Source organism: Aulonocara stuartgranti, assembly GCF_965226115.1.
Source record: "Aulonocara stuartgranti genome assembly, chromosome: 18".
Classification (NCBI taxonomy): Eukaryota; Metazoa; Chordata; class Actinopteri; order Cichliformes; family Cichlidae; genus Aulonocara; species Aulonocara stuartgranti.
Window position 1 is genome coordinate 21,774,076 of NC_138954.1, and position 24,490 is coordinate 21,798,565.

Here is a 24,490-nt window from a genome sequence, read left to right on the forward strand (position 1 = left end):
TACAATAGGATATGCAGGACACAGCTGAATGTAAGATGCAGTACAAGAAGTTTGATCACTGAGTTTGTTTGTTTTTTGTTTTTTTTGTCTTTGTCACAATTTGTGGCTCAGATTAAGTTTGTATTTTATAACACACTTACACACTTTAGAAAGCACAGTGCAAATAAACACAACCCTAACCCTGTAGGCTTTATCTTATTGCAACATGAGTGTCCATTAAAAACAGTTTAGTATGGTATAAAGTGTTGGACCCACCAACTGACTCTCAGTCATTAGGGTAGAGTCATGACCAGCCATACCGTCCGGCTCTGTAAATGAAACAGTGGGTCGTTTTTAAAAAGCTTGGTACTGTAATAGGAAGAAACTGATATTCCAGTGTAAGAGATGATACTGCAAAGCAGAAATATTTGGGAAACGCAGCAAATCAGCCAAATATAGTGGCAAACAATATAAAGTTTACAAGCTGAGTCCTGAGACACATACCATGTAAAAGTCTTCATGCTCTGCTGAATCAATAACTGCAGAGCTCCAAACCTCCGCTAGCATCAACCTCGCACCAAAAACTTCCCGCTGGGCACTTCATAGTATGTGTTTCAAAAGCTAAATTGCTCCTGGAGGTGTACTTTAATCAGGTCCACCTTTGCAAAAGAAGATATTTTGCTGCTTCAGGTGAGTAGAGCATCAACAAAAGCACTGTACAGAAGAGAACAGGCACTTTAAGTCAGATGTAGCATGACAGGGAGCTGTTGTGAAGGTGGGTTGCAAAGCAGCTTGCAGGATTCTGTAACTTTACCCAGACTAAAGTATTTTAAAGTGAAAAACCTATGATAATTTTCAACTCAATAGCATCCATAATTCACTTGAAATGATCTGTATTCATCTTATACTGAGTCCTGATGTTGCTCCTCAGTTTATCTATTGCCTAAAATAACCATTAAGAACTTCTTATTGACAAAATCCAGATGGTACAGTCAGATGATCCCTTGCCGCAAGGGGTCACCACAGCGAGTAGCTCCAAAGTTTTACACCAGATGCTCTTCTTAGTTTAACCCCACAGGGCATTTTTGTCTCTAGCTGGAACTGAGGTTTAGCTCGCACTACACTATGGAGCTAAAACAAAATAGAGAGATAATAGTAGGGGGAAAAACCCCGACTCAGATTAACTGATCTGATCAGGTTCTGGGTCGAGCATGACCTCGTGGCAAAACTACGCTGCGTTTGAAAGTGAAAACAGCTGATAGCATGAATGAAAAGCAGAACTTTTGTCCATTTTGTTCGCTTTATTAAGAATGGAGTACAACAGCAGGACAAAAAGTCATAACACCAAAAAAAGTGGATAACAGATCAAATATCAAAGAGACAAGAGACAAAAAAAAGAGTGACATTCTACACATCGTGTAAATATGGCCGTGCAAATTAGGTACAATCAAGTGGTTATCTCAAATTATTCTGTAATCCCACCCACACTAACTATGTCAATGGGACGTATACATTAGCTGAGAGTGCTTATGGGGATTGGGGAGTCTATCGGATTGGACAAGGTTTGAGCCAATAACACACGTCACAATATTTACAGTACAGAGATTAGAGGCAATCAAATGATTAATTTTGTTATCGACTGATTGTTGGACTTACATATTGGTATAGAAAAATGGTGTTACGTCAGCTTTCTAAAGGATAAGTAAGAAAACAAGCATGTTCACTAGCAAATGATTCATAATAAATAGTAACATTACACAAACAGATATTAGAAAAAAAGCACGTCAGTCGAATAAAAGAGACCAGCTATTCAGGTGCTCTATGGAAAAGTAACAGCTACAGTACACGTACAAAAAGCTGGGATACCAGGACTATCTTGCATCAATTACATCTGTGCTTTGTAAACAGAATACTAAAATGAGTTACTTTTTTCATGTAGAACAAGCAAACCTTTCCAAAAAAGTGACTTGGCACTCCTCTAAGTTTCTGTCTTACATGCATACGTTCACACACTGCTGTCAGGCTGACAGACCAAGAGAAGGTTATAGTTTGCAGACGAGTGGAGGAGTTACTGTTTGGGAGGGCGGATGTTAGGGCGGTGCTAAAGTCAGTGTTCGCATGGACCTCGGTTAAAGAAAGCAGAGAGAAAATAAAAAGAAGCATCAAAAAGCATGGAGGTTAGATTATGGGGATAATCTTATTCACTGGGGGAGTAAAGCTAAGCAGAGAGCACGGTTAGTGGTTAGAAGCAGGAAGGGCAAATGGAAATTGCTGTGATCTACTGTCTTTCCTTATGGGCCATGGTTAGCACCTAGGCATTGTGGATGTTGTATTATTTGGTTCAGTAGTAGCTGTGTGCGTCCTCTCTGGCCTTGTGTCCCTCTCCTCCGTGTCTCCTGTGGCCGTGGCGGTCGTGGCGCTGGTTGCGGTGATGGCGTCGGTACCGGTGCAGTCGTCGAGCTGCAGAGGGGAGGAAATGGTGACACGTTGTATATGAGCTGCAGTAGATGAACAACACACTTGTCACTGTGCACAATTACTGCACTGTACACAAAAATCCCATATTCACTGGCTAAATCTCTGCATTTATTTTCTTACTCTTAAACGATCTGCTCTGAAAGAAGCTTAAGTGTGTAGTTGAACCATAAATACTCAAATACTCAAAATATATTTCCTTGCTGAAGGTTCCCATCGCTAATCAGCGGACTCTTCAATGCTACACAAAAGCCTAATATGAGCTGATACATTATTTATTAGTGAGTCACCTTTGTTAAGATGGGAAAGAGTTAATAAATGATCCTTAACAGACTTAAAGCTCTGAGGTTGGTTGATGCTAATTATCGGGTTTGATGAAATCTTCAAGGAGCTGCTTGGATTGTAATTTCACTGATTTTAAATGAATCATATTTTACTGCGTTGTTATGTGTGTGTGTGTGTGTGTGTGTGTGTGTGTGTGTGTGTGTGTGTGTGTGTGCGCGCGTCTGTGAGGTCATATTTACATCCAAGATCTTTACAGTTGCTTTGACTTAGTGTCCTTGTGCACAACAGAAAGAGAACATTTCTTTTCAGACTTTAACAATGAATCTTCTGTCTCTGTCTCACAACTATGAATGAAGTCATCATTTACGGGCTCTACTTGCCAAAATACGATCACAGGCATTATGAGTATTGTCACACACATTTATAGCGTTTATAGAGTGCCACAGACATGATTTGTGAGCATGGAGCACTCTGCTCAGACACGAATAAGGACGGAAGCGTACCGCTGGGAGGGGAGTAAGGATGTGAAGCGGGAGAAAAATGATGCGATATAGGAAAACGTAAAAGTGCAGAGGACAGTCAAGACATACAGAGATATGCATTCAACAAGAAACTGTGACCAAACAGACGTGTGTGAGAAGATGTTTCATTACTTTGATATACTGATGTATATGGTAAAAGTTTTGATAAGGTGTCCACTGTGAATCTGCATTTTGCTCACCATCAAATGGGCTTGCCTTTGTAGTTACACTAATGTGTCTGACACCTGCATTAAAGGTTTTCAATGTGTTAAACTCATTTGTGTGCATATATGCATATAAATCAATCTGAATTACAAAATTGATTCAAGAAATTTGCCCAACCAGTTCAGAAACTAATGACAAAAGTGACTCAATAAAACAACAACCTGGCAGAACCGTCTGAATTTGTAAGTGAGGAGCAAGGCGTGAAAATAATCAATAAAAAACTTGTATTGGTGGCACAGTCACTATTATAGAGCTCCAAAGTCACTACAATGCTGCAATGTTATGGTATAATGAAAAAGTAAAAAGGAGTTTCACATCTCAACTTCTACTCAGCCTGTATGTGGGGAAAAATTTTTTTTCTCCTCATACATGATGCTTTCAGTTTAAAGCGACCACTCACACTTTGTGCAGATGATCCTTGGTCGCTCCCAGCTCCCATCGGCCCGGCAGCGTGCGGTGGGGATGTGGCGCTGGTAGAAGCCTTCAGAGCACTGGTAGCGCACCACTGAATGGATATCATAATGTGATCTCCTCCGACCTATCAAATGGGCATTCTCCACCGCAGGCGGGGTCCCGCATAACACTACAAACAAACAGAGAAGCCTCATATCACTCATACAAAAAAGGCTGAATTCCTGAAGAGACATCCAGAGTTTATTTGACATTAATTAGAACAGACACACTAATAAATACCCATTAGAGCAGTCATCGCATATTTTTTTATGTATGTGCTAATGTATAGTAAATGAAAGCATCGCACAATATGCACAACAATAACTCGTGAAGGTCGTCATTTGCAGGAGTGCGCTGCCTCTAGATGGCAGCCTTGTTGCTGTATCTGCTGACAGAAAGAGCTGTTTTAAGGGGCTAGTCTCTGCAGTAGACAGGGACTACAGCCAAACCACAGAGCCATGAGACCACAGCCAGACAAGCAAACACTCTCAAATGACTTAATCCCTCTCCCCCTGTCCTCCTTTATCCTTCCCCGTCCTTTTCTAAGGCCTCTTGATGGTCTTCCATGTCTTCTTTCTTTTTTTCCCCCCAAGTCTATGTGATCTCATTGCTTTCACATTTAGGTTGACTGAATCCCAGAGGAAAGGCTTGGGTACAGTAAGTATCAAGAAAAGCTGACAAAAAACAGCTTGTAGGAATTTCACATGGCGTTTGAGAACAGGACAATAACTGCAGTTTCAGTTCTTCTGCCTGAACAAGTGTAAGTGGGGCCAGGGGAAAAAGATCTGCCAATGAGAGGAAGATTTAGATTGATATTCCTCTCAAAAATCAATACAGGTTTTAGCCTGAATCTCAGCCTTCACTTGTGCATTTTGTCAATTTTTGGAGCGTCTGCAGCGATGACCTTTTATAGAGCAAAAAAGCAACTTGTGAAGTGTAGCCAACTACTGATTTTCTGCATGAGAACTGGTGGCCAGCTGGTAAGTACACAGAAAACCCAATCATGTAAAGACAGGAGATCTTTGATAGGGAGCGTCCTTCCCTGTCCGATAATCTGAAAAGACCTTTTTCAGTTTTGTTAGCGAGCTGAGCATTGTTACAGTACCTGTGCCTTTCTTGCAGATGTAGGGCAGGTTGTAGTTGCAGGGCACGTCGTTCCACTTGCCGTCCTCATGGGCAATGGTCACCACGCAGTCCTCGCCACCTGCAAAGAAGTTATCGGGCTGGCTCTCCCTCCAGTTCTCGTAAACCTGCACGGCAGCAAACACCAGATTTCACCTGCATTTGAGTTCATCTGTAATTGTAGTCAGGCTGGGATTCTTGTCATATTTTTAAGTGAAAAGAAAAAAAATGGTATTTTTACACAAATGTGATTTTGTGAGCTTTAAACGTGTGTTTCCTATTGAGCTGGTTTATTATGATGACTTTTCACAGTCTGAAAACAGGAAGTGTAAAAAGCGATCACTGACCAAGTCGTTGGTGTCGGTCCACTGAAAGTCCTCTTCCACTGTGCGATCGTTCAGACCGATCCAGGCGTTGTCGTGACCGAGACCTGGAACAAACAGTACATGGCTTCCTTTCATTTAACTGCTTCTGTAAGATCTTTATTTGTGTATCTGATAGCATCACACCGCCACCTTCTCCCTCTTTTCCGTATAATCGAATTTGTGAATCATGTTTTTTGTGACTTGCTGCTTTCTCTTCTTGTTTTTTTCTCACACTCTACCTTTTATTGTTTTTATCCCTCAAGCTTCGATTTCACGCCCCTTGTTTGTGATGTATGATATTAATACTTTGTTCTGCTTTAATATTTTTTTCCTAAGAGTGTTGGGTTTAATTTGTGCCATTTGTCTTGATTGTCTCCTTCTTTTTCTTTCAAAAGATTATGACTGAATAAATCAAAATCACCCGTCAGACATACCGTTGATGAACTCCTGCTCGGCAGCAGAGACGACACTACTGAGGTGGGCGCTGTGCTCTCTGCAGTCTTTCTCTGCATCCTCCCAGGTGTGTCTGTGGGTGAAGTACCTGTGGGATGACACGGTGAAAGCAGATTTGATTCACATGTTATGCTTCCCAAAAGATTTAAATGATGTTCAACTTTAAAACGAGACATCTGATCTTCCGTGTTCAGTCTCTACTTTAACTCCGTCAAAAGCACGTTGGAGGAGATTTCCTCGCTAATGATCCATGCGCTCCAAGTTAATCTGCCTACCTATTGTGCTCATTTCCAGCACAACAGTTTCTGCCAGAGTAGCGTTGCATAATTCACAGTTCAAAATAACAATCCTTTTACCTGAAACAAGTTGTTTTAGAGTTGTTTTAGCTGTCACTCCCAGAAAGAAGTTTTGCTGCATGCCTGAGATCAACATATTAAGGTTATCAGCTCTCAGCGACACCATTAACAGCCAAGAGTGGAGAAAAGTTTCAGAAGGCGACCAAAACCTGTCCTTTTGACTCATCGGGCTCTAACCTCATTATATGAAACTTTGAGGATGCTCAAAATGTGCAACCAGCACTGTGGAGTGGAGCACTGTCGCCAAGAAGGCTTCTGTTTTTAATGCTAATAGAAGTTTGCATGTTCTCTTTTCCAGCTGTGTCCTCCACGTTCTCTGGATTATCCCAAAGTCCAAAGACATGCAGGTTAACTGGTGATTCTAACCTGGTCATGGATGTCGAGAATAAAGTATTATATTAATGTATGGTTAAAGTATGACTTGGCTAAAAATGGCTGCCCCTCCCTGAGCCTGCTTCTGCCAGCAGTTTCTTCCTGTTATAAGGGAGTTTTTCCTCCCCACTTTCACCAAGTGCTTGCTTACAGGTGGTCATCTGATTTTTGGGTTTTCTTTCTATTATCTTACAATATAAAGCACATTGAGGCAACTATTGTTATCATTTGATACAAATTAATTTGAATCTCCCCTCCAGCTCATCCATGTTATCTAGGGCATCTCACTCTGGTCCATCACCAGCAGCATCGAGACTCTGTCAGGATCCAGTCATTCCTACAACTTCTCTCTGCTAATTTTCTCAGTCTTTCCTGAGTAAACTGGCACAGAGCAGTAAAGTAAGCTGGTTCCGTTTTCCATGATTCTTACCTGTAGCAGTGGCCGTGGAACTTCCTCCAGCCGTGCTCACAACCTTCAACATCTGTAAAGAGGAAGGGAAGTTAAATTGTTTCTTCTTTAAACATAGTCAAATACAGCACGCTACGTGAGATGCTATAGTCTATATAAGGAAGCAGAATTTTGTTTTTTTCCTTCCATTTAGCAAATAAAGACTAAAACATATGACTCGCGCATCTTCAGAAGTAAAATACATGAACTGTAATTATACACAGGCTTCTTTTCCATTCTCAGTACACGTGGTTCTTTCTCGGCACTATTGGTATTCATTATTAACACCAAGGCCCGTAGAATCATTTATAACCGCAAAGGTTAGAAATTCATTAATCCTCATTACAACTAGTGCACGACATTCACACACAAACACAGGCAAACACACACACACACACGCGCACGCACAAGGAGACGGATCTGTAGCTGGAGGTGTCCAAGACCAGTGCAGAGATGAATCAGCGATGTATGTGTGTGTGTGTGTGTGTGTGTGTGAGAGAGAGTTGTATGTGGGTGATTAGCGCCATGTACCACACAAACACTAAGATTTTTTCCCGATGTTTCATGATGCACATGCTCATGAAAATATTAACTGAAGCTTAGAAAATCGCGCGTGTGTGTGTGTGTGTGTGTGTGTGTGTGTGTGTGTGTGTGTGTGTGTGTGTGTGTGTTCACAGGAGATTCACCCAGTATCTGTCACCCTGCACAAGTCTGCAACACAAATTTTGGAAACAAGGAGAACCTCTGGACTGAACAAGCTGTTCCATTTCCTTTGACTTTTTATTTAAGAATTGAAAAACATTTTGTCAGCTGTCCACTTTATTCTTTTTACTTTTATACTATATATCATCTTCTCAGTCTCCTTTATCTTTTTTGTTCCCACATTAATTTTTTCAAGCACTTTGAACTTATGCTTCAAAGGTGTTTTATAAATAAGTGCATCCAGATCAGCAATCTTTTTTTCTGTGGTAACAACAACTCTTCCTGGGGTCATTAAAAACGGGCTATTATCTACAAAAGTACTTTAGTAGCTACACATCTTCATCTGCTTGTTAAGGCTGGCATGTCTCATGTCTCATGGCAACAACTCAATACATTTAAGCATGTAGTCGTGCTCAACACAACCTGCTGAAGTTTAAACTGAGCCTCAGAATGTGGATGAAAGCTGATTTGGCATGGTTGTTGGTGCAGGTCTGAGTATTTGAGAAACTGCTGATGTCACACACAACAACTTTACAGTTTACAGAGAATGGCATAAACAGCATGAAAGCATGGATCCATCCTGCCTTGGATCAACAGTTCAGGCTGCTGGATGATGGTTTAAATGGAGCGGGAGATATTTTCTTGGCACACTTTGGGCTCCTTGTTACCAACTGAGTATCATTTAAACACTACAGCCAACCTGAGTATTGTTGCTGGGTGTGCTCATCCCTTTATGACCACAGTGTACCTGTTTTTTAACGACTTCTTCCAGCTGGATAACACTGGTTGTTAGCTCAAATCATCAGGAACTGTTTGGGTTTCTTTTCAACATAACATGGCAAGGTGTAACTATTAAAGCATCAGGAAGTGGTATTCCTATCCCCAGATTATTATTAATGTATTCATAATTATGAATAATATACTCTATATGATTTTATAATGTGTAATAGAAGGACTTTTGCTTTAGACATATTTTGATGCTAATACATTTGTACTTTACGTGAAGAAGAGTTTTGAGTGATGCTTGTAACTTGTGCATATTTTACACAGTTGTATTGCTAATTTCAGTGTAAAGCATCTAAATATTTCTGCAAAAATATTGCAAGACAGTTATCCACTCAGTTGTCTTGTGCAAAATCACTTCCACTGTAATATTGTAGGGTCTACCTTACAATATAAAGTGCCATGAGGCGACTGTTGTTGTGATTTGGCACTATATAAATAAAATTGAATTGAATTGAATATCATGTGTAGTAAGGCACAGATGATATCCACCAAGAGAGATCAAAAATGCCAGTTTCCCATTTTAAATGTTGCATTTATGCAAACATACATAAAACAGTTACTGCATTTATGACAATTACTAGTCATAAATGATAAATCAACATTAGTTTCACGTCACACACAGTAGAAGATGTTTTTTGATTCTTATCACCTGCTACACAAACCTGTGGAAGTGTGGATGTGTGGTGCTGACGAAAAACGGTGGAAATATTAACTGACGCTTTGAAAATAGTCTGTGGATTTACGTGCATGGCTAAATTCAGTCAGTATCTGTCACGCTGCAGCCCTGTGACACTCAGATACATTGTCTGATATCTGCAAGGCGACGCACCCTTGTGATATTGTGGTATGACACACGGCAGTAACAGATGCTGCACACTGATCAGGATTATTTCCACCAGCACAGTTAGCAACAAACCTTTCAGAGCAAGCGTCACAACGGTGAAAAGGCCAGTTTCAAACACAGACTGCAAAATAATTCCTTTCACACAGCTCGGAGTAATCTGTTATTTAATCATGTATGTGTTTGTGTGTGCGTGCACCAGCCTCTCACCTTTCTCACACATGTCTCCTCCGTAGCTGGGCAGGCAAAGGCAGAGGAAGGAATCAATCTTGTCGATGCAAGTGCCTCCATTTGCACAAGGCTCGGACTGGCAGTCGTCAACGTCTGCGGTGAAGGGAAAAAGCAGTGAGAACAGATGGGTTGCAGATCTCATTAGGGTTCAAATTAATAGGACATATTCAGCTGAAGTGATGCTGTTCAGAACAAAAAAAAATAAAACAGTGTGGGCGTCTGCTGCCACTCAAGCTCTGACACAAGATGAGCTGGTTATTAGTCCTGCTTTAAACACTGAAATGTGTCCATGTTGCTGAGTACATTATCATAATTCAGACGCGGTGTGAGGAGAATACAGACAGTCTAATCTCCTCTTACATTCCTTATTTATCCTCATTCTCTCACAGAGGAAGGCACTCTAAAAGCCTTTCTAGTGTTATTACATTCTTTTTATGCATTTACCGAATCCAAGGTTGACTTCATGTGTCTATTCTCTTCTTTTCTCTCTCCGCATTGTCTCCATTTACAAACAACTGCACGAGCGAGAAGTAGTAGGCTACACAGTGGAATGCTTTTCTTTGAATGCAGTTAAAGAACAGGCGTAAATTTGATGGATAGCCCAGCAGAAAAGCAGAGTCTGACCAAAAGATCTAGGTTCAAGCTCTTGTTTTAGCAGATCCTGCCCCCAACCTTAAGAGGCCTTAAGCAACAACAGAAACCCTTCCAGCTCTCTGCAGCTGCTTATGCTCTCTAACCTCTCTGTTTTTTTTAAAAAATCAGACAAAAAGAACGTTTCTCTACAGAGATCAATAAAATATCTCTTTATCATTATAAATGAAGGGCATGTAATCTTCCTTCACCAGTGTGGGGTTTTTTTTGACACAGAATAACAGATGCACCCCCGGACTGCAGAAATCTATTAAAACTCACAGCAAGAGTGTAGAAAGAAGGCGACTTTCAAGTTCAACAGAATTTCAAAGTATTTCCTCTCAGCTTAATGACTGCTTAGTTCCAGTGAAAAGCAGTGAAAAGGCCAGTGGCTGTGAAGAGCTAAATCTGAGTGACAGATCAGCCCAGAATGAACTTTAGCCTCATGCGAGACTTTCACACTTCAGCCTGAGTGTGATGTTGCAAAAGGATTCATTTTTAATCTGGGCTAACCTGCGGTTGTGTGTGTTTCAGGATGCACTGTGAGATTGTTTCTGGGCCTTTTTTTTTTTCCTTTTATGACTTCAGTTTAAGGTCGTTTATCTGTTTATAAAAACGTGCAGCTCTTTTAAGAAGAATGAAATAAAATTAGGCTGTTTTTTGAGGATGGATTTAATGACTGATATCAAGAGATTTATGCTAATGTGTTTTCTTGGAAGAGTTCCCACTAGTCTGTGTGGAAACTTTTAATCAACCAAACAATGTTGTTTGTCCCTAAAATCAAATATCAACTCAAGAGAGCACGAATTCCTAAAGTTTCTCAAAATTCACATGTTGTATTCAGAAGAAAAAACTACCTTAAAGGCACGATGTGCAGGATTTGGCTTCTGTGGCACCAAACTGACTTTTTTTTTTTTAATTGGAACTCAAATTAAATGATGTACTGAATGTTGAACTCAGTCTTACATGATTCAAATCATCAAAATCACAGGCACCTGTTCCTAAATATAACAAATGCATGCGAACCCCCCGGTCTCGTTATGTAGCCTGACTTTGAATGACCTCGGGATCAGTGGGAGCATTGCTAACCACACACAGTTCAACACGCACCACTAACTCTCTCATTCCCCCATTAAAATCAGTGCAGCTCTTTGTTGTTCAATATAAAAAGTCTGATCCGATTGTCCCGCTCATCCATTATGCAGAGGGGATGCTGCTCCTCAGAGACATAATACTGCAAATTCTGCAAATCCACAACAAAGCCTTGCATCATGCCCACGCATCGGCTGCTGGCTGTCAGTTTGATTGTCTGCCTGTCCATCCGTCCATTTTTACGTGACTGAACGCACAAAACTTAGTAAGAACAGGGTGCTACTGTGCATGCAATTGTGTGTGTGCGGTTTGTTTTGTTGACTCGCTTCCTTGATTGACTTGCTGTTTAATAAGCAGAGCATGTGTTAAGTAACAAATCTGGACCCTCAAGGCAGATTTATATCTCGGTTTCAAAGGGTCACAGTCCCGAAGCAAAAGTGCTCCTGGTGTCTGCTTTGGGACGTGCAGAGACAGAATGAGGCTTGTAAGCACTTCTTCTGAAATATTACCATGTTAGGGAGTCAGTCAAGTTAATGTGTACAGTATGTTGGGACGTTATCAGTATTCACAGCATTAATACAGTTCCTGAAAACGTTTCATATACATACATTTTTCAGGAAACACCTTATATTCCGGTGTAATGATACTGTGACGCTGACACTAACAGAGACATTAACAGAGAACGTGACTTCGGCTTTGTTTTAGACTTTCCTGCACGCACATGATGCAGCAAGGGAACAGCAGCTTCAGATATTTAGTGCATGAGTATACACCTATAAACGGTTAGAGAGTGTTTCTATGGTAACCTGACCTCATTTTGAGAGAACCGAGTAACAAATTAAAAAGAAAATATGCCAGAAAGCTGTATTTAAACACCTTAACACCTAAATTGCAGAGTTATGAGCCTCAGCTGACTTGAACACCACCTGGCAGTGGCTGTTATGTGTGTCATGAATGCATTGCATTGTGGTATATTTTTTGCTGGTGTTATCTCCTTTGCTTGCATACTCTAAAACCCCTGGACAACCTATGCACTTGGCACAGTACTGGGTATGCTGCAACACTTTGAAAATGCTACAAAAAAAATCCAACACATCATTTTAGTGTGAAAATCTGATCGTTAGCAATGGTGTGTTGGACACATTTGTATTTGGGGTTCATATTAGCAGTTTTAAATATTGTTTTTCTATGAAGACACATGCAATCCATAGTTGAATCTACGCAGATGTGTGTTTTTGTATCAAAACACAATCTGATTTCCTGATACCACCAGTGGTGCTGATCCGATACCATGTAAATACAGGGCCAGTATTGTTAATACCAGTAGTGATCCTTTTAACCTGTAGATGGAGTTTATGTAGGGGAGAGCTGTGTGTCATGATTTATGAGATGAATCGTGGAAAATCTGAACAGATTTTAATGACCGCTAACTCATTTTTACTTTCCACAATAATTAGACAATACACACAACAAAGCACAACTTTGAGATTTTCATGTGAACTGGTTTTTTTTTGAGACCTGGGATGTAAATGTGTCTGTCTCTAAAGGACTTTGGGTCAACATCTGTTGTTTTTAATGTGCTCTAGGCTATAAATAAAATAGACGTGACAGTCAGACATTTTTCATTCAGTACGTTTGTGGTATACTTTTTCTTTTCCAAAAAGAGCTTTTATTTAACATAATTCAGTGGGCTACATACTGCACTTAGAGGAGAGAAACAAAGTATCGAGCGTATTGCACTAGTATTCTATATCCAGTATCCAATACCAGCGCTGGTATCAATACAATCTATATTTAGATTGGTCGACCACAACAACACAACACCTCGACAGGCTCAGTTCAGATCTCATCTTTTAAGCTGAAATAATAAGTAGCTCAAAGTCAGGGACTGAATTACATGCTGAGAAATAAATGGTGAAACCGACACCTTCTCTGTCTTATAGTTTTATTCGCGTCACCGTCAGTAGGTTTTGTAAAACATGGCAGCCTTCTGACCTTGTTCTTTCTATCTGTAGCATCACTGACTGCAAAGTCACAAATAACAGAGAACAGCAGCTTTCAACTCTATTTATACCTCTGCAAAGTAGATTAGCTTTGCTCTGCTTTTCGTTTCTGTCCATCAGCAGCACAGAAATCTATTCAATGAAAAGATTCATCAATCAAGTTTAAGGCACATGAAGCCATTCGGGTGGGAAACAAATCATTCATTTGTTGTGCTAATTTGAGTCAGTGAGTTCTGATATTATTAGTAGGGTGGGGTTTTTTTTTTTTAACTCCTGGTAAAACTAAGCGGCCTTGACATGACTCCAGAACCTTAATCTTTTTCTTCAAGGGACAAGAAATCAATTCAGCTTACAAAATTCAAGAGGCTGTAATGATGGAAGTCTGTTTCATTGGCAGAGATTTGTCATTTCTGTCCTGGAGCAATTTTCTTTTCTTTCCTTCACATTTTTTTTTTAGCTAAAATAAAAGTTTTTTATGCAAATGCTGACTTAATTTGACCCTGAGGGACTGTAACCATCAGCCGACCCTGACAGTGTGAACTTAACCTTTGACCTCTGCCTCCCATTGGCCTTATCTCCCACAGTGATGGACAGCTTGACCTTTGACCCTTTTAAAGGGCTGTTAGAGAGCCTTACTTTCTTAAATACAAACAGACACGGGGATGACTTCATTATATCACAGTGTATGTTTGTGTGTGTTGTGCATGTGTGACCGTGACCCACCAATCTCACAGTTCTCCCCAGTGTATCCTTGTGGGCAGTAGCAGGTGTAGCCCGTTCCCTGAGGAAGGCACTTCCCTCCGTGCAGACATGGGTTTGTCATGCAGGGCTCCACCTCAGCTAAAACAGATGGATGGATGGAGGGAGGTGAAGGGAGGAAAAATGGAACCGTTAATTGGCAACATTGTAAAAGAGAATGTTTTTTGTGTTTGTAGATATCATTTATTTTTTTCAAGAAAAAGCAGGTGCATCTAATCTCGCAGGCGGTGAAAAGATTTCTGTGTTAATCCTCTTAAAATGGACGGATTAAACATAATTTCCTCAATAAAATCAATGTATGATTCTGAGAAAAGAAAAAAGAAGAAAAAAGACACGGCGCTCTAAATTTTTCATCAGCGCAGCTCAGTCATAACCAGCAGTTACAACAGATGCATATCCATTTCACACTCCGTCTCTTTTCAAAGGGATCAGAAGCCGAAGAGCCTCAACCTCGCCATCCACTCACAGCCACAGTTGTCATGGTTACCATATGGAAAGCGAGCCTGCGCTCACTCCATTGAGCATAGTGGGCAGCGTGAGAACTTGAGACATTAGCCATCCTCAACAGAAATGAGGGGACCTCCCGCTGAGCGCCTCGTCCCAGCCATTCACCCCCTAAACGTGTGCGTGTGTGTGGTCCATTTCCACAATTAAAAATTTCCATATCAATTGACACACTACCACGTGTTTCTCCCCTGAGCTGCTCGTTATAGCAAGTTAAGGTCTTTGAAAACCACCACTCGTTCATCCTGGCCACAAAAGCTCGGCTGTGGGAGTCTTTGTTCTGCCAGCTCTCTCCCTGACACCGAAGGCTGCTTAGGTGGGGGTGGTGTGTGTTTGTGAGGTTGACAGTGAATGTCTTGGTGTGTGGCTTTGTGTATTTACATGGTACGATGAGTTAAAATCAATACTCTGGCTATGATTAGCCCTCAGGGTGAGATTCTTCAATAACTGATCAGAAGCACACATCCTCTGAATGATCGTAACACTGCAAGCTAAAGGTTAAAGGACAAAAGAGCATTGAAAGCTTTCAACCACAAGGACCCGAGCGAAGAGAAAGAACTGTCAATAGCTTCAGCTCTGTGATGAATTTTGCGAGCTACTCCTCTCGCATCACGCTTTGAATTCTGCTGAAGTCAGGTGCTAAACCCAGCCATGCATTTCATTTAATGTACATCAGTGTGGGCTAACGTGCACTTGCACCCTCTGCATCAGTCAAGGTCACATCTTGACAAATATCAACTGCTGTGACAAGCAGATTTACGCCTCGTGTGTGTGTGTGTGTGTGTGTGTGTGTGTGTGTGTGTGTGTGTGTGTGTGTGTGTGTGTGTGTATGGATGTATGTGTGAAAGATAAACCTTGTGCGATTGCTCGTTCATTAAAGCGAGTGGTGCAGAAAAATCAATAGCCCGTAGTGGGAGCTGACAGAGTGGACTGCCCCTTCGCTCTGCACAGAGGCTGACAGCTCGGGTACCAACATCAACAATAAACTGGCAACAGCAAAACTGTACTCATGTAAATATGTCTACAGAGATAGGACAGTTAATCCACAGATTATGCATTGCATCTGGTAATCATAGCCAAGGGCACAGCAACAGTACAGGTTATCTTGAAAATATGATTCGTGCATAAGCACTCGCAAATAGAAAGGTGGAAACAAGACAGCTGGCTGCAATTTAAATGCCACAGAAAGATAAGAATCTGCCTAAAAAGATCCGACGTGCGTGTTTGTGCAGTGAATGTGGAGCCACATGTGTGTTTGTTCACCTCTGAGGAACAATGCGCTTTTACTAAAGGTCCTTAAAGCAAACCTGAGGCTATTTCCTCCTCTGTCTCATTGATTCAGCTGACTGATGAAGTGCTCTGTGATCCAGTCAGGAGAGCAAATAATGACCACCAGCATGAAACCCAAACACAAGGGACCGAGCCCAAGCAGAGGTGTGTACACGAGAAAGACGTGTGAAGCTGAACGCTATTATTCAGGTCCAATCTGCTGCGAGTGACTTCATCCACTCTACTGTTTGTATAGCAAAAAAATATAACTGTGTGTTTATGGCCTTCTGCCTGCATGACTCTAGGGTCTCTCACTCAATCAATCAACCCTCATACTGCGCACCAGCGGCCCAGATGGTTGCCCTCGGCTTCTTGTCAATACAGTTTACAGCTGTTTTCCATCCGCAGACTCCTCGCCATGCCTGCCACAGACATGAGCAGCTTTCACAGAGCAAAAATAAATCACCATAGAAATGTGTGATAGCATGATGCCCAGGGGGGTTTGAAATGCTCAGCGATAGGACGCTTTCTCTGTGCGCTCTCATTATCAAGCACAAAATAAGAAGTAAACCAGGTGGCCAGCCAGCAGCTTCACTGTGCTGCGGACTTAATCATGAGTTGTGCATGGTGGGCTCATCTTCTGTTGCCAGGAAAAACAAACCGCATCTTTTGAATAAATAAGCCAGAGGCAAGGTCAAAGGGAAAGTAATGAAAAGGTAGTCTTGAAAGATAATTCCCTCTTTTTTTTGTAATCCAACAACTCACGTCTTACTTTTCAGTTTTCTCTGGGACAACAGCTTACAAAGGCAAGCCTCAGACTTTACTCCAAGGAACAGGACATGACACAGGCGTGTACTTACTTGAAGGATGAAGTCGCTTCTATATTTCTCAATGGATAGACGGTGTATTATATTGCTTTGCAAATTACCCTGAAGACAATTTAATTAGTATTAATGCATTACTTAACTTTCTTATGCTGCCCAGCCAGTTGGAGCTACCATTAAAGCAGATATGATCTTTACTACAACAATGCAATATGAAGCATGCCATTCATGGTGATTATCGTACAAAAAAATTACCTTTAACGATACTCATAGCATCATTGTTTGGATTTCCAGACAGCTGCTTTCAACACCCATAAAAAAAGATTTCTTAAAAAGTCTTAAAAAGACTTTTCACGTCTTTTTAAGAAGACAGCGAGCAGCTGGTGAACATAGAATAGGATTTAGCTGCTAAAGAGCCTCATATTTACCTCAGGAGTTAGCGTAAGCCCCCAAAAAGTGTGAATGAATGATCATAAAGACAACTCAAAGCACTAGTTTCATGGTACAGATTAGAGTAGATGATAAAGCAGGGTGAGCCTTAGGGGTGTTGGCCACCTTGTGATTGAGTTGCTACCATACGATGTTCTCAGAACCACTGCTCGATTGTTACGTCTGGTTTCAAAAAGTACACAGACAATTGGCTGATTTATGTGTTTCTTTTATATACAGATTATGGTCATGGCAGGTTTAAAGAACAGATCTTCCTGGTCCCATTTCTAAAGCGAATCTTTGAGCTTCCTAACGAGGTTTTTTATGTGGGTGGAAAAAAGACATTTGCAAACTGCCAACATCCTCAGTAATAAGTCACCGAACACAAAAAGTGCTTGTAATGGTGAGCACAAAAGGTCAAAGATGAAAGAGAACATAAACTGTGATGAACAGCTATCTCAGAAAGTTGGATTCATCCTTTTAAAGCCTGCCTTTGTTTTCCCTTCCAGATAACTTTCATTAATATGTGTCTGTCTGACTGTTTGTGTTTTCTTTGCCCGATTTTCCTTCTTTTAATTTTAAATTACATACAAGAAAAATAGTTGTGGATTACTAGCAAAAGTTACATGAGCAAGCACGAAAGGTAAAGGCAACCAAAGGCATAACAAAATATCTGAAAACAGACATAAGATGCTTACATGTTGGACTGAGCGCTGTGGTGCTGATGTTGATTCCTCCTCCTCCTCCTGTGCTGCTGCTTTCTTCCTCCATGGTGACGGGTAACAGGGCCCCTGAGCCCACAGAATGAGACCAGGCAGGCTCCTCCTCATCTGGGGGTCCCGACAAGGACAGAGGGTTATCCAGAGAGCCGTTCACCACCACCTTCTCCACTGGGACTAAGTGAAGTGGCGTTAGGGCGTCAGTGGAGCTTTCCTGATTTTTTGAATGAGGTGACGTAGCTTTGTCTCCCAATCCAACAGTTTGAGTCTCTGATGGGACGTTAGAAGGGACTGAAGGTGAAAAAGATGGGGTTTGGGGATGGAGTGGAGGTGAGGAAGGTGTTAGAGTTGGAGAGAAGGAAGAGGGGATAGATGAGGGGAGAAAATGAGACTCAGCTTCAGATTGGGATGGCTTGAAGAAAGATATGGATGGCATGGTGGATGGGGGTGCAGATGGAGATGAAGATAGTGTCTGATATGGGGCATCTGAGACTGACAGGGATGACTTTTCTGCTTGTGGTAAAGCAGGGGAGGATTTGGAAGTAGGAAAGTCACTTTCTGTACCAGATGTGGTCATGTCTATTGGCTCATGAGGTCTGTCAGTGGTGATGGTGGTGGTTGTGCTAATGTCAGCTATGGCTGCGGTTGTGTCAGCTATGGTTGTGATCATGTCAGCTGTAGTTGTGATCATGTCAGCTGTAGTTGTGGTCGTGTCAGCTGTGGTTGAGGCCGTGTCAGCTGTAGTTGTGGTCGTGTCATCTATGGTTGTGGTTGTGTCAGCTGTGGTTGAGGCCGTGTCAGTTGTAGTTGTGGTTGTGGTAGTCGTAGAGTGTCCTCTCCTGTGACCTCTCTCTCTGGATCTTTCTCTGGATCTTTCTCTTGGCTTGCTTGTTCCGACTGGCCGGCGTGAGACCTGTATTTCTCCTTTTGCTTCTGCCCCGGTGATTTCTCCACTCCCCTCCTCCTCTGCTTTCCCTCTCTCCTCTCCTCTCCCCTTCTCTTCTCCCCTGCTCCTATCCTCCCCTCTGTTCTTCTTCCCTCTTCCTCGTCCTCTCCCACTGGCTCTGGAGGTCACCATCTCCCCCCTCTTGTCTCCAGGCTGAGTCGTGGTCTCGGCATCGACACGGATCCAGGCGTCTCCGCTGGAAGAGGGGATTTCAGGTGCAGGCCTGGAGGTTATGGACGTAGGTGTCTCCGAGTTCTCCCAGCTCTTGTTGCTCTCTGTAGTCATAGATATACTGGAGGCAGCCAAAGTAGATGCCAGATGAGTGGGTGAATCTTCACTCGCTGGTGTGGTGCGCTCTCCTGTGGGACTGCTGAACCATGGCGTTCCCAAAGAAAGCAAACCTGTGCCGGGCATAAGGCAAAGAAAAAGACAAGCAAAATAAAAGTCAGCAGTGCAATTACTCCAGACAGGGAAAGGAGTTACAAAGTGAAATTCATCTTATGGATTCTCTCAGCTTTGCCAAGGGTGATAAAACAAACACTTCTAAGCTGTGTGAGCTTTACATCAGCTGTTTTCCTCCATAACTGTAGCTGCACTCTCTACACTTCAATATTAACAACACTATCTAGCAGGAGACCGAGAGAAGCCATTAAAAAAGAAGCCTCAATAGTGCTTGCCTCTATGTGTCAAACATTGGATGTCACATGGAAAAGTATGAAGTATGCGTAGAATTACTCAAACTTGATGCAGTTCATTTGTCTGAGTCTAGCGTGAAGCTTCAGAATATTAAGCAGTGTTTGTGTCTTTTTGACTTTTAAATGTCAACAAGACATAATCATGAAAAGAATAAACCAAGATTTTTGTAAGGGAAAAATATCTGAACTGGTGCTGAACAATATCGAACTTGTCACGGTCTGTGGGTTTTGTTATGGGATTTTTGGGTTATATTCTGGACGTTTGCGGTTACTGATGTTATTAGGAGTCTTCTGTTTTCAGTGTTATTGTTTGGCTTTGGTGTCACGGTTATCTCGTGTTTTGAATCTTCAGTTTTGGTTATAGTCTAATAATGTTGGTAACATTCTCCTCAGTGTTTCCTTTGGCCTCTTCCTGTCTTTTCGCTTTCCAGTTATTATTTACTTCCTGTTTTATTTTGGTAGTTCATTTGCTCCTGTGTTACTGTGTTTAGTTGTACTTCCTTTGTCTCATTGTCATTAGTTTCAGCTTTTTCTTATTACTTATTTCTTATCCCCTGCCCACTTCACTTGAATCCCTCATGTGTATAAATAGTGTTATCTTCCCCTCAGTTCTTGTTTCAGTGTCTGTTTCCTACGTGCAGTTTTCCTCCCCTTGTGTTCCTTGTCAGTAGTGATATTCTGTTTTTGTCTTTCCTATGTATGTTTGATTTGGAGGCTTTGTGGCAGCCTGAAATAAAAGTTTCCTTTTCAGTTTACTTCCACCTCCCCTCTGAGTCTTCATTTGGGTCCCATTACCTCTGCGTCATGGCAAAAATACTCAAAAAAATAAACAACTATAATCAAAATCTAAGATGAATCCACTATGGAAACTTTGGACAGTACTGTGCAAACAGGGATTTTGAACAAGAGTCTCAGGGCTTTCTTTCAAAGTTTTTCTTTGGTCATTGGCTGCTTTTTCATTTGTTTTTCAGCTTTTTAACCCGAGAGAAGCATCTGGCCCTTCAGTTGATCCACCTACTGTTCATTAAAGCCTTACCAGAAATGGTCTCAGTGGAAGGGTGGCAGTCAAGAAGCCGTACTTAAGGAAGGGAAACAGGGAGGAAAGGATGAGGTATGCCAAATTACACAAGAACTGCACTGGAAGTCAGTGACCACAGGCCTGATGGAGTGATGAATCTAAATTTGAGATTTCTGATATAAATCTTTGTCAATATTTACAGAAGAGGTGAGGACAGAGGTACAGCAGTGAGTGTCTGCAGCCATCTGTAAAACACGGTGTAGGCTATGTGATGTTTTGGGGCTGCATTTCAGCCAGTGGTGTTGGGGACCTTGCCAAAATAAATGGAATTATGAATTCAGAAAAGTACCATCGGATTTTGGAAAGGGTCTGATTGACAGTGACATTGACTATTGGCATGACATGGACTGGCCTCCCTAGAGCCCAGACTTGAACATTACTGAAGAAGTATAGGATTGACAGAACAGAACAAAAGGCAGATTACATCCAAAGAAGAGCTCTGAATGTCCTTCAAGAACCCTGGAGAACTATTCCTGAAGACTACTTAAAGAAATGAGTAGTCTCTTAGGAAAGAAAGCTTGTCTAAGAGAGTTCAATTGTGCAAACTATGTTTTTGTTTCTTACATATTGTATTTCCATGTATGTTTGCACACGTTTCACTAAATCATTGCACTTATTTCCCATTTTCCTAGCAAAATATCTAGAAATGTAGGGTAGCTCATGACTTTTGCACATTAGTGAAAACTATGCCACGGAGATGAAGAAATCTTCATAAAACATATTTTTTTTAAAATGCCAATAAAATATCCACCACACTACCTTTGAAGCTTTAGTCAGCTTAACATTTATGTAACACAACGGATAAAAATCAACCCACATTAAGCAAAAATAATTAACATTGCGCTGTAGTATTGTCAGTGCACTGTATATTTTACTCTGGAATCCCACAGCTCTCTTCAGTGAAGGCTGCTCATTAACATCAAAACATCCACACATACCTGACTGCTGCATCAGGCAGCGAATGCAACGAGGCAGACTTTGGTGTGAAAGCTATACAATTCTCTGATGTGGCTAAAATAAATAATTTCTATCAATAACATGTTAGAAACTAAGAAACAAAAATAGATTGACTTGAACTCTGAAAGTTACTAAGAGATTTAAGTGCTAAACTTTAAATGCCTGTGTCATTACCTCAAAAACAGTCGCTGTTAGCTAAAATAGACGCCGCACACACAAAGATTCAGTCAGTCCAAACAGAATCAAACTGAAAAGCTCTGCACAAAAAGCCTCAAAATTAAATCAGTAACTCCAACATAGTTTAAACACACACTGAACAGAGATGCCTGCAGTTTTAAAACCACTTTCATCCACTGTGCACACACACACAGACCTGTGAACCTGCTGAACACTGACATGTTGGAAATGGAAAAAGATGATTTCCATTTCACTCCTTTTCTGTTGTCTGCTCACATTCGCAACCAAACTTGGTTCCCATGTCTAAGGTGCAAATCCCCGTTCCACTGATACACTGGTGGAGATGTGCTAATAGAGCAGCATCACACAGGAAATGGTTCAGAGTATAGTACAGCAGCACAGTGGTCACAAATACAAGTGAGTGTCTGCTTGTCTTTGTTACTCTGTAGCTAATGAAAAACCACCAAACATTAAAGAAACACTAATGAGTCACCCAATCAAGCATAGGTATAAAAAATAGTAAATTCTTATTTCTTATTTTCTTTCAGCTGCACACTAAAGGTCTGTGTTTCTTTTTGCGTTTGTGTTCATTACATCTTTTCTCTTTCCTGTTTAGACTATTTTTTCCTTTGTTTTGAATTTAGACAGTGTAAGTTTGCTTTTTTTTTCGGGGGGGGTTGTGAGTTCCAGTCTTACTTTGATGATAAGTACTCTCGTGTGTCTTTGACTTTGTGTCTTTGTGTCTTGTTTAACCATCAGTGAGTGTGTGTACACTGAAGGAAATCATGGTTTTAACGAGCTATGTTCAGCTTAAATTCTGAGTCACGAAATTAGTTCTGTTTTTACCTGGCTCTTAAGTATCAAACATAAAAACATGTTATGTGGGCACACGCTACCTTTTCTGGTGTGATACCCATTATCTCTGACTGGAGCTTTAAGTTTTTTCAAGCCAACTAATGCAAGGAAAGCCCAGCTATGTTGAACTTGCTTGTAGCGCGATGACCTGGATGACTGAGAACCTTCACAGACACCTCTCTGTTTTAGTATTTACATTTGTTGTGTTGCTTCAGTCTGCTGATGTTTGCTCAGTGCCTTGTTCTACTGTCTCCAGCCTTGAATCGTTTCTGCCCTTTGCTTTTCCAGACTGACTTTTTGTTTCAACTATATCCTTGCATTTCAGAATTAAAGCTCACATTTTGTTTTTGAGCTCAGGTGTCTTGAAATTGGATCTTTACTCTGCAAACCATTACATTCAACCCATATGGTACCCAGTATGTACATAACAAAAGCTGTCATGTTAAAGGTTCCCCAGAAGAGTTAGCTGAAAAGTATAATACATTTATTTGTATAATAATGTCCATATGTATAGATGTGCTACAGAGGTGCTGTTCCTGTATCATGATAATAATGTTTTCCATGATAAAACTCTCTTCTGGAACAAATGGTCTGCATGTGTAGTGTTTTCTTTAGTAACTTATAATATATAATAAATACATTATCAAGTGAGGTTTACTATTAGCCAAATTTAGGCTACTCATGCTGGTTTGCTAGTGACAGTTTTTTAAAGTATTAGCTAACTTGTTGGCTAATGATACCTGAGTGCTCAGGTGGCATCATTGATCAGTTGCAATGTTGATTCATTGTTATGATGACATGTTGCCATTGCCATTTTTTTCCAAAGGAAAAACTCAGTGACAAAAATGAGAAACAATTCAGTGACCCTACTGACCGCAGAAAGTTTGAGAACCTCTGCTACAGACTGTATCCCAGTGTGAAGAAAGCCGCCGCTTAAAGCTAGAACTCGTCAGCTGTCACACTTTGTATCAATCACAGCTTGAAAGCAGTCCTGCGGGAGTGGCAGCTGAGCTACTGTATGTCAGTGTGACTTTAATTTCTCTCCAGACTTCAGAGTTTGCTTTTCTTTCAGGAGTTCTGCTCTCCTCAGTAAAGGCGTCTGCTTCCCCCCAATGTCACTGTTTCTTAATAAACTTTGTTCCAGGAGCTTAATGCATCATCTTGTTGAGTTGCTCATCCCTAACATCACACACTGTGCGAGTTACTGAACAAATATGCTCCAAATACATGCTCATAAATATACACTGGCATTAAGCCCTGTCAGTGTTTCATAACACAGATGCTGCGGTTCTGAAGAAAAAAGGAAAAATCCAAATAAGATGTCTCCTTATGGCCTATTTCATCCTATTCCTCTTCCCATTTCTCCCACACAGACCTGAGCTCGATTTAACATCTTTTGATCAGATTTTGACAATTTTCTCACAGTTCTAAAATGTGTCTCCTAAGAAATGGCCTTCCTCCTGTCTCAGCTAGATCCAAATTTAGAATCTGAAATACTCAATTTCTCACAGTTTTGATCTGTATTTGTCTAAAAAATATATACTTTTAATGTAATAGTAAAATTCAATAGAAAACCTGATCGCAAATTAGTCTTCTCAACAGACTCAATGACCATGTGTGCATTCAGGTCTATAATTTGAGTATTTGTGTCCTTTCTTTCTTCTCTTGTTATGTTTTTTGAAGTATTTGGGGGCATTTTAGCCTTTATTATGACAGGAGGACAATTGAGGGTAGACAAATAAGCTGTGAGAGAGTGCAAGGAGAAGAAATCCAACCCTGTGCAATAGACTTATGCCATATAGAGCCTTTAGAGCTATAGCATGTCCCCTTTGTCCTGTTATTCTTAAACTATACAGAATAATAGAAATCTCCAAGTAAGACATACATCAAGGTCTGTTTACACATTTTGAGTTCATTCAGTAATAAAAGCATTTTAATG

The 24,490-nt window shown here is 41.0% G+C and overlaps 1 protein-coding gene across 5 annotated transcripts in view; it reads right to left on the reverse strand.

Moving 5' to 3' along the window:
- Positions 1-1,279: 1,279 nt before the first annotated feature.
- LOC309694140 (neurocan core protein-like) overlaps positions 1,280-24,490 on the reverse strand; it is a 110,997-nt gene continuing 87,786 nt past the window's right edge. For 4 of the 5 annotated variants that reach the window (XM_082513941.1, XM_082513942.1, XM_082513943.1 and 1 more), the window contains 9 exons: positions 17,823-19,190; positions 14,063-14,179; positions 9,594-9,707; positions 7,037-7,088; positions 5,860-5,966; positions 5,408-5,490; positions 5,044-5,188; positions 3,886-4,068; positions 1,280-2,439 (listed from right to left, as the gene is read on the reverse strand). In XM_082513941.1, the coding sequence (XP_082370067.1) occupies positions 2,321-2,439; positions 3,886-4,068; positions 5,044-5,188; positions 5,408-5,490; positions 5,860-5,966; positions 7,037-7,088; positions 9,594-9,707; positions 14,063-14,179; positions 17,823-19,190 (2,288 nt within the window). In that variant the 3' untranslated portion in view covers positions 1,280-2,320. The remainder of the gene's footprint in view (positions 2,440-3,885; positions 4,069-5,043; positions 5,189-5,407; positions 5,491-5,859; positions 5,967-7,036; positions 7,089-9,593; positions 9,708-14,062; positions 14,180-17,822; positions 19,191-24,490) is intronic. The other variant, XM_082513945.1, reaches the window with a different exon arrangement.